General features: G+C 38.1%; 1 protein-coding gene across 1 annotated transcript in view; it reads right to left on the reverse strand.

The window, feature by feature from the left end:
• LOC115450117 (solute carrier organic anion transporter family member 74D) overlaps positions 1–10,064 on the reverse strand; it is a 39,231-nt gene extending 29,167 nt beyond the window's left edge. Inside the window, 3 exon segments of the mRNA XM_037442749.1 lie at positions 8,969–9,404; positions 9,407–9,701; positions 9,769–10,064. Coding sequence (XP_037298646.1) covers positions 8,969–9,404; positions 9,407–9,701; positions 9,769–9,773 — 736 coding nt within the window. The 5' untranslated portion in view covers positions 9,774–10,064.
• Positions 10,065–11,168: the final 1,104 nt, after the last annotated feature.

An 11,168-nucleotide genomic window follows, 5' to 3' on the forward strand; every position in this document is an offset into this window, starting at 1 on the left:
AATGAACATATAAAGATATTTTAGTTGAAATTTATATTTTCTGTACATTTTAACATCTTTATTAGAATCACTGTAATAATTGCAGTGCAAAAATATGTGCTCTAAACAACAAATATTTTAAGATTCATAAATATGAGTTGACAACCCTAGCGCGGCATGCCGGCGTCTGTTGCAACGGCACTGACCTGCGACAACTGACAACTGTAACACCACCATTACATCGTAATTTGATAGCAACCGGCAAAAAACGTTGCTAAAGCATGTGTTACGAAGCAACGCGTGCAAGGTGTACGCTTCTGGGTATGCTTAACATGCATATTAGTATGAATGGAATTCGTAAACATGACCCGTGTTTTGCTCAGTCTTTACCTACGTAGACGGTTTTGGGTATTGTGCAAAACAACTGTGGTGGGTACTGTTTTGTATACAAATAAAGAGAGCAGTGTTTTTCTTCTTTATGCTTAAACATTGACAACACGTTTACAGATTGTCGATAAGCAGAAACTGTGGTGATCTTCCCAACAAATTATGGACTTATTCCTTAGCTTTAGCTTAGCTTCTGTTATAAGATAAATATATCAAAATTTTGCAAACTTGGAGATACATTTTTAAACCACTTTCGTAAAAGCTTATTGACAGCATTTGCCTGACTTCTCTATCGTCCAAAAATCGCACCTGATAATCAATCACAACCAATACTTAAAATATTGGATGTTTAATGTTTGACTTTTCAAAGTATGAGATGAGACTCCCCATCAGTCCCAATATGACATGAGCAATACAATGTCTCCTCGAACGCTGTAATACATAATTCAAATTCTCAAGATTTTTTTACTCTCAATCTCACTTACCATCAAGCGGACAGCCTCATCAGTTATATTAAAAAGACCCGACAGCGAATAAAAAAATAGGCAAAATGAACTGGTTCGTACCCCACACACGGGGTCCGGTATAAGTACACAATAATTTAAACATCATGTAGTTAATGCGCGGTTACAGTAACGGTACCTTCTTGGGAGTCGAAGTGTAATTTTTCACAAAACATACCATATTCGCCACTAGGGATGGAAGTGTTTGTATTTATCGATACCACTGCATATCGTTATGTCGATACTAAGGATTCATAAAGTGTATAACTCAGATTCCAAATTTGAATAGTATTTTATAACTGGATGATGTCAGTGTTTCTGGCTGGAAGAAAATAAAATCGATGGCTTTCTACGCGACAATTGATCAAATAAACAAAATCATTTAATTCTCAACTTATTACTAATAGCTATAATTAGGTATAGATACCTTCGTCTTCAATACTTAGACCTAATGATTTAGAAGTAAAATAACCTTTTATACGAATCTCGGTATGATCTTTTTCGTATACATATACTTAAATATTTTTGGGTTAAAAAAAAATATTTAATGAATTTTGATAAAAAATATCAACTCTATATCTTCTGTTCTTATGGTATATTTTAAAAGCTTCCAAGTATCGATGATCGATAGCCAAAATATCGACAATTTAAATATCAGACCGTATCCCTGACCGAGCCAAAAGAACTCATTCAACATTTTAATTTGACGCTATCAATAACAAGGGCAGTGGGTGTTTCAGCAATGGGTAATTTCAATATAAATAACGTACCGAGAAATTTATAACAATATTTTAATACCGCTATTAATTTTTGAAACTCATACCGCATGTAATGAATTAATGAATATAAAGGGACAATAAAGGGATCTTTATTTATAATAATATAACATTAAAGGTTCTAGAAACTTCTGTAAAAAATCTTTTTTACAGAATTTTCTATACCTTCAAATCACTAAAATTTTAGTATTAACAAATCTATACCACGGGCGTAATTGTAGCGCGTATACGTTTGTTTTTTTACGCTTCCAGTCGAACCATATCGATTTATGGTGTGAGCCCATAGCACGTTTAATAGGCGTATAGATGAGCTGATACGAGTTACAAATATGTCCAATAATAGAGATAAATTCCACTATGGTAAGATTAATAATTATAAAAGCCTCTAATTACTGACCAAATATAGTACAATCTTAACTCGGGTATGTCATATTTAAATCTAATTCGACAAAAACAATTAATTAAAAAAGTGCCTACATATTCTTCAGCAAACAGTTTGTTGGTTATGTTCTGTATACTATACATCAGCGAAAAAAAAGCTAAAATTCCCCTCGCCCTCCAAGTGGGGGTAACGATAAGGCTCTTTTTCCCGTGAAAAAATATATAAAAAAGGTTGTCCTGTATACGTAATCGAAAAAAAAATATTCCCCCACAATAGCTATTCCAAGTATTTTACGCAACATATGTTTAAACAAATCAAAAACAAATTAGTACATAGAACTGTCGACAATATGTAAATTTGCGGTGAAAAAAAGTGATTCATTCAGCGAAGTTTTGGAGGAAAAAAACATTTGATATAGCAAAAACGAGGTGTCCCTAATAACTTTATGAATCATGTCTACTTTCCTCAAAACTTTTTTCCTTTGTACAACTGAATGACGAAAGAAGAAAGTGGCTCGATTTTAAGTACTATAACTGCTTGAAACCTGCTACAACACTATGAAACTTTGTAACGACCAATCAGAACAAATTTTGTTGAACATGCTGTCAGATGATGTGTTTTTATTGGTCTATTTTTACTATTTACGAACAGTCAGAGAGGTAAGTCATGAGAGATGTTTTAGATCTTAATTTCCAATAATTACAACTACTTAGTATTAGTATATACTTAGTAAAAGCATGAGAATAGTGATGAAAGGGAAGAGGCAATCTATAGTCTCTGCCCACACCTATGTGATAGAGCCGTGATAGTATGTAATGTACATATATATGTAGTATTCTACATACATACTGCATACCTATCACTTACGAACAAATAATAGATTTACGTTTCGCTCTAATGCTATATTTCGTCACAACCTATAAATTAGATAGGGGTCCGCCCCTAATAATGCATATAGTAACAATATTCTTCCTGTATTTGTGTAGGTACAGGAAGAATATTGTTACTATCTGCACAACTCTTATTAGGACCCACATCTTGAAAGCGTGACGGTGTTCATTAGCGGATAGGGTTTACTGGGGTGACCATACGCAATGTTTTAGACAGAAATGACCCTTTTTTCTAATCGACTATAAAATTATTTCAGATGTACATCTTCTTTATAGAATAAGTTTTTGAAATCCCTATGGAAAACTTATCCTAATATAAAAAAGTATACCGAAAATATTTGTAATTTCGAAAAAAAATCTCACGTTAAAAAAGGAAATCTATACTCTGGTATATTCAAATTGTTGTGTTTTTACAAACAACTTCCTAAGCTAAAATTTTCACGTTTTCCATGTTATTGATATTTAAATTTTTCTTAGCAGTACCCTGTCAAACTTGAACTTACTAAAAGTAACAAAAAGTAATTACATATTATACTATAAGACATATCTTATTATATAGGTGTCCCATTCAAGGGCCAAAAATGGTCACCCTACACATGACGTAACGCGACAAATTGGGCCACTGGACGCAAAGGAACGGGACCGACGGTGTAACGAGCTGAAATTGTCGCGGAGACGTCCCGCCCTACTGACACACTTGGGCCCTCTGCGCATGCGCACACCGAAATAGCAATTGCATATTTAACTGCTGACACGCGCCGTACGCTTGCAACAATGACGGTCTGCATCAAATTAATAAACCTTTAGTGATGAGTTTAATGCAAGACAATGAATGTCTGATATGACCGCAACTACTCCATTGTTAACCTACTTCAAACAGATTCTCGATGTAGGAAAATTTAAAGCTCAGTAAATGTCACAGCGAGTGGAGTGACGCATAGACTGATGTTATCTCTAGTTTTATTTGTGTCTATATCATTACTAGTCAAAATGAAGGCATCCGCAGTAATAGATGCGTGAAGTATCAATTTACCTACTGTGGTGTCGTCTCATTGCTCATTGGCCGCGTATGTATTTTTGAATTTCGCCATCACAGAACAGATCTACCAGATCTAGGTGGTGTTGGATTTGACTACTGAACTACTTTGAATATTTGGGAAAGACTTACGCGAGCATTATTTCATACTATAGTTTTTCATAAAAATACAATATACTTACACACGCGTTTCATTCATACATCACACCGCTAATGTAAAGAGAATTTCACTCAAATTGTCACGTCATGCAACTTTTACTGCAACCTACCATTATGTATGAGTCTCATTCCATACTATGTAATATGGCAGAACTAACTTACTATCGTTTATGAAGCTATTTACACAAAGAAACTGAAAGTGAGATTATATTATCATCATATTGTATATCATAGTAGAGATTCATTCAGAAATTGTCTTTCGATCAAAAGAACGGTAAAATGCAAGCATGTTATAAAATGGAAATTGTTACTGCCAGCCATGAACTCTTAACACTAGATGACTTTTAGATGAAATCCATAATATGATTGATCATAAATCCATAATGAGGTGTCTAGGACCCTGACAATTACAAAATATCACGTGACGCTCTGCTAAAGCGCCTAAGATTTTTTGTCAACCTTTTTGTTCATATAAAAGCTCATATGATTTTTTCATGACTACAAAAATGCTTACAGATGTCAGCGAGCGAGCCAAGGTGTAACCAACCAATGATATATCATCCAGATATTAAAACAAATTATAATCGGGCTCCGATGAATACCCAGCAGTGTCCCACTTTCCCTAATCAAGGAGGCCATGAGATGCCAGAAGCGATAACATTCGAGTTCAATATGTGACCGTGTCATAAGGTTATTACCATGACATTATGCAACCATTGGCCACAACGTACTCGTGCCTACTTGCACAGAGACCGGCGTTCTATTGATACCGATATTCAGGTCAATCGTCAACGCAAATTGCATTTAATTGAACAATTAAATAATTTAAACAATTTAATCGCACGCATCGTGATTCAATTTAATTGCATTTCGGAACATGGGGTCCGGTGTCATTTGTAATTTTTTATTTGATTAATACGATATTTAAATTATTTCATTGGTATTTGAAACACAATCGAATGATTAATCGTCTCAATCTTTGTGTTTCAATTAAAATGATTAAAATTTATTGAGTTATATCGAACTCAGTAATTTAAATTGACTTCGTATAAATTGATTTAACAATGTAATTAATCAATAACACAGACGTCGATCGGTAGAAAAACGGCTTTTATTAGTAATTCCTATGCAAAACACATCCGTGACTACTATAATTCACGACAATGCATAATTTCACTGTATATCAAGGGCAGGTGGCTGCATACAACCATCTATGAACCTTAAGCCGTAAGAGGTATTAGTACACACAATCTACAATTCGCATCTTTTGTTCTTAAAGACTTTATATACCTAAGATATGCTTAAATTTGAGATTTTAAAAACGAATTTAGAAACACAATAAATATTTTTTTAAAAACGATATCGAATCTTTAAACTTGTATTCAAAAAATATATTTTTATTAAGTTTCTCTAATTATAATTTATCGTATTTAAGATGTTAATGAGTGACAAGAAATTATTTTTTAAATTGGTTTTAAAGAATATTTAACTGTAACAAACGGTTTGATACAACCGGCTCTAAGAGACAGTTTAGAATGGAACCGCCACTGCATTACACGCATACTTACATCACTATAAAAAGTTTATTGTGCATTGTTTTGCATCCTACAATTACCTAAGAGTTACATTATATAAACCACCACATAACACCATGGAGTACGTTGCAACGGATGCGGCAACGCAGTGCGGTTTAATAACATCCTGGCAGGTTTCTTTAGAAATCGCTAGCGTGTTCCAATACTATACACTGAATAACAGAGAAAATAAATTATATTTAAGAACAACGCAACTGAGTGACTTATTTTTTAATCAATGGTTACAAAATAAATGAGAATTACAGGACTAATCAAAAGTAAATAAAATATACACGTTTAAAATTCGGAAGTCAAAGTGGCTAATGACAATTATATCATTACCGCAGTGACGTTACTGCCAGAACCACGCACGAGTGGGAGGGAGATAGCAAGTTGATACTAACGCCGCCCAAATCTCATTATATTAATTGTTTGTTTACTCGTCGGATGTATGACTTTCTTGTTCTGATCTGTAAGCGACTAATATACCGTGTATGATTAATATTTTTGTTTACTTCGACCACAGCAGTAGGTACAATGTAATGAAAGTGCAAAACATACATTGAGTACATGCGAAATACCGTTCTATTTGCATCGTACAGAAGCGGAACAAGGCCGACTGTAGCATAAAATAGGACCTTTTATCACAATAACACAGTACTGAACACGCTCCGCGATAACTGAGTAGGTAACACATTTTATACAGGGCAGGATCTCAAAAAACTGATGATCTAATAGAAAGTATCAAAACCGCTTGAAAAGACTTATAATACCGAATAACTGTAGGTGCTTGAGTCTATAAAAAGGATCGTCTGGAATAAAAAGCAAGGAATAGCTCTGAAAGGTGTTATAGCGTACTGCTGCTTGGCAATCGATAAACCGAGCGATGGTACCCATAAGGATTTTCGCATAATATAAGAATTACAAGTACTAATTAAAACACAAATAATTATCAGAGAATAATAAACATTATTATGCTTTCATATGTACTGATAAAAAGAGAGTTATTTGTATCATGTGAGAAATAATTTCAGTAACAACAGCTCATGATAACTTTTAAACTTGTAAATAATTTAATCTTTCTCTAAATATGAGAAATGTCCGCACCTCATTTGAAGGACATGTCATTATGACTTATTTTTATACTTCGCATTAGTTTATCAGTGCCTATCATGTGCATGCGCTTATTGCGTTTTTTGCTGCACTTACGCGATGCACCAGAGAATCGGCTAATGGGCGAGTATCCTATATACTTTGTGCTTGGATAGAAACCTACGTACCTTACCATAGCGACTCGTTCAAAGGTCAACAAGTATGGTTACAATAACACATGTAAAAATTTTCTACGTTGTTAATACATGCAAATCAATTTCACTCTGAAATACGATGTTAGCTGAGACGCTGTCAAATTAAAATCAGTATCTTAAGATCGCTTCTATTTTATAAACAGATATCAACAGCATTTCAATCTACATCTTAAGTCACGGAAGACGAAATTTGACAAGTTTTGTTTATTAATCAGCTCCGACTGAGCTGAGAACAAGCACTTAAATTACAGATTAAATATTGTTTATTAAATAGTTCAATACTTTAAATGTCTACTTAAGATCCTACTTAAAAGTGTGATTAGGTTTTTAATACGGTCCTAGGACTGCATTGTATTTACCATCAGGTTTTTAAGTCTCGTCTAGACCAGGCTATTGAAATAGGTCCATTTATTTTATATGTTTTAATGCGATTGACGCCGTACTTTGGACGGTATGTTTACAACAGGGGAATGACTTGTTATCCGCATTTTAAATGACTTATGATGTCATTTAGCCGGTATGTTGAACATCTCTATTACATTAATTTTGTTGCCTAGAATTGCCTTTCGTTTTACACAAGTATAAGTCATTTAGTATTTCAAAAAGTGCCCGAGGAAAACTATTCAATGTCCAGATGAAGACGTTTCAGACAGTTCAGAAAAAAAAATGATATAAATTTAATAAGGGATATTATTCTTTATTACACTCATTATTAAAGAATAATAGTCCACGAGTTCCGGCCGAAATGTCCCAGGGTTTTGACGCTTTTGTCCAATAATAATAAACAAGCATTAGGGCCGGCGCAGTCACAACAAACACCGGCCACTTTGTACATTAACGTTCGTACTAACCCAAACACGAGGCGTTTGTATTTTTTACTACACAACCATGCACCGATAATGAGATGCAGTTTTTGTAAACACACGAGTCGTGTAAATATTATTAAGGTCATTGAGATAAATATACGTAACACGATATCAATATAGAGATAAATTAAATGAGCTCACAAGTGTAGCAGGGTAAATAAGTTGTCGGGGTTCAAAACCCAGAATCAAAATATTAACGACATTATAGCTTTCATAAATCAATCATTAGTTTTATAAATTATTAAATAAGCTAATATGGTCTTAGAACGTCCCCGATAATCTAATGTTAAAAATCTTAAACGAGCTTTCGCGAGTCGCCAAGCTTTTGGCACTAGATCAATAAGACAATGAGGTACACATGATACATTGCGGGTTATGTTTCATATAATGTCGTTACTAGAGGTCCCGATTACCAAAATTTCAATAAAATCAAAACACTATGCGAAAATTGTTAACACCTCAGATCATAGATCTACCTTCAGACTTCAAGATTTAGACACTCATGTACCTATCACGACAATACATATACGAATTGATTTTATATTAAAATCGTCCGACTGAATCGACATAATTTTTATCAAGCTTTTGTTTTCAATACACGCGCCATTGACTCCGCCATAATTCAATAGATTTCGGGCGCAGCACCGTGCTGAGACCGTGGGTCGGCAAGAACTAAAAATATCATCCATAAATTATATAAATACAACCACAAACTCGGTCTATCGTCGAAGCCGAGATATCTTGTTTATATTTGTAATTTTGGCTAAAAACGGAAAAGTAACAAGATAACCGATTCGAAATCGCGATAAAAGCCGCATTGTCGCCTGGGACACAAGAGATCGCGGTTTGATTCCCGCTAGACTTATTACACCAGTAATTTTGTGTATTAACCCAGTTTGTGAAACTGTATTACAATAAAATAACATAATAATCGGTTTTGACTTTAGACTATTTGTGATTTGCAGAGACCCCAGAGCTATAAGTCGTCCACTACCAAAGCGCTGATGTTTATGATCATTCGTATAGATAACATCCTAACGTCCCCTCTACCATCCCATCTTTACACGGCCGTGTATAGCCAAACTTGAAAACGTTAAAATATCACTCACCCATATAGAGCGGCGACTGTCTGCTGCCAACGTTGTCGTCGACGTACGGTATGCCGAGCGTAGCGATACCAGTCTGGCCCACGCCCACCACCAGCAGGCACACGAACAGCCACGGGATCACCACCGCCGTGATGGAAGAGCGCGTCTCCGTGTTGATCTGCTGCGCGCGGTCGCAGAACGTCATGTTGTTGTAGAGGTTGCAGACGGGCGCGGCACCCGACGTGTGCCCCACCATGTGCACGTTGAGCAGCTCGGTGCCGTACAGCAGGTGCGGCAACACGCACCCGATCACGCCCACCGCCAGCACCAACATCATGCACGCGATCCATCGCGGCCGGTGCCCGCGCCCCGCCAGGTACGTCAGGAACAACGCCGTGCATATCTGGCCGATCTCGGTTGCCGCTAACAGCGTCCCCGTAGTCTTCGATTCCACTTTTGTATAGTTTTTTCGAGTGTCGTCGTCACGCTCACGAAGTATGTGAGGAACATGCCCTGCAGCACCCAGCCGGACAGGAACACCAGCATGAACACCCTTGTCGAGTAGAAGGCCGACCGCGGCAGCGCTCTCTGCGCCTCCGGCGGCAGTTTTGTGTCGAGGGATCCATTGTTGTTTCCGGTGGCTAGCCGTTCTTGCTCCTCGGGCGTTGCTTCGACGCCTTTCATGGCGGACTCGTCGGCCGCCGGGCCCGGAGCAACCGCACCCGCTGTGGATGCTGTCGAGACAACGCTCGCCCTGCGACAATAAAAAACACCATTGTATATCGAAAACACGTTTGATCGACTATTAATATTCAACTCACGTCATGGTAACAGCGACGCGGTTTACTAGCGCACAACCCCTAGTTTTACAATTATAGGAAACGTCCGACGGAGCAGAAACGTTGTGCACGCGAAGCTTCGCCAGTTCTGATACTTCCGCGTAACGGGACCGACGCGGAGGGCGCGACCAGAGGATACAATACTGCGGCGGTGAGGCGACTCATGCGCATAGTTTTCGGGGAGTCGTTCACCCGTCGGGCTTTGGTGTGGAGGGTAGGAGGCTGCGTGCGCGCACCCGGCGCGGCGGACACCGACAGGCCGACTGCACGGCGAGTACCGGCGCAGCGCACTGCACCCGCTGCACCCGCCCCTCGACATCTCCCCCCACACGGGGGTTTTTATTGGTCGTCTATCCGTTTTTTGTCCGGCGTGCAGTTACGCACGATGAAAGGCGTCTGCACACCGCCCTTCACTGAAGATTCCCTCTCGTCTCGACGCTTCGGAATGTCTTTGTCGTTAAGCTTATTTAAGCTGCGCGATGCACGCGATCGACACGCGAACCAAAAATCAAACAAAAGTTTAGGACATTTGAAATATCGGAGTAGATTTGAAATTGTACCAGGGCACGATGTTTCTGAACGGTAACAGTTGCACATCGGTATAAGAAGAGGTCACACGCTCTAGGTTCGCAATAACACCAACAGTGGAATATTAATGTGATCGACTCACACGGATAACAGGACTTGCGAAACAGCAACGGGGGCCGATGACCACGGACGACCGATGTGCCGGCTGCGACCAGTTCTGAACCACCACTCCATACGGAAAACTGACCGAGCGCGAAAGTGAAACACTAGGGGATGAGTCAAAGCGGCCTATTTTTTCACGTGTGTCCATATATAAAGCCCATTGTAAACTGCATTCCGAGATAAAATGTGCAGTGGCCGAGCTACTATCTGGCCAGTGATAACGGGATGCGGCAAGCACTACTCGCGAGCCGAAGCCGGGTTACTGCCCGCACCGAGTTACGCAGAACGCCCTATTTATCTCGCAACTCTGCACGACCTCTATTAAAAAAGCCATATTTCTGAGAAGCACCATTCCGTTTTGATATGCAGCCAAAATATTAATTTATCATTTGAGTCGGCGGGGTGCGTGTTTATCGCGCACAACATTGTGCCACGTCTCTGCCCGACAGGTTTATAATTAAGGGTTAATTACAAAAACGCCCGCGCGATGTTGTGAACCTCCCGTGTTGGATAAATGAAAAATGTTGTATTCATATTTTATTTCGTTACTAATATTTTGCAATTATTCGGACGTTACAGCATGCATGATTTATAAGAAATGTGATCAGCACTATAACGCTGTCAAGCTTCTTTATTTATCCGACTGTCATTAAGTTCAAATTGTGCTAATGCGATAATGAGTTTCGCTGAAC

Source organism: Manduca sexta, chromosome 25, assembly GCF_014839805.1.
Source record: "Manduca sexta isolate Smith_Timp_Sample1 chromosome 25, JHU_Msex_v1.0, whole genome shotgun sequence".
NCBI classification, from domain to species: Eukaryota; Metazoa; Arthropoda; class Insecta; order Lepidoptera; family Sphingidae; genus Manduca; species Manduca sexta.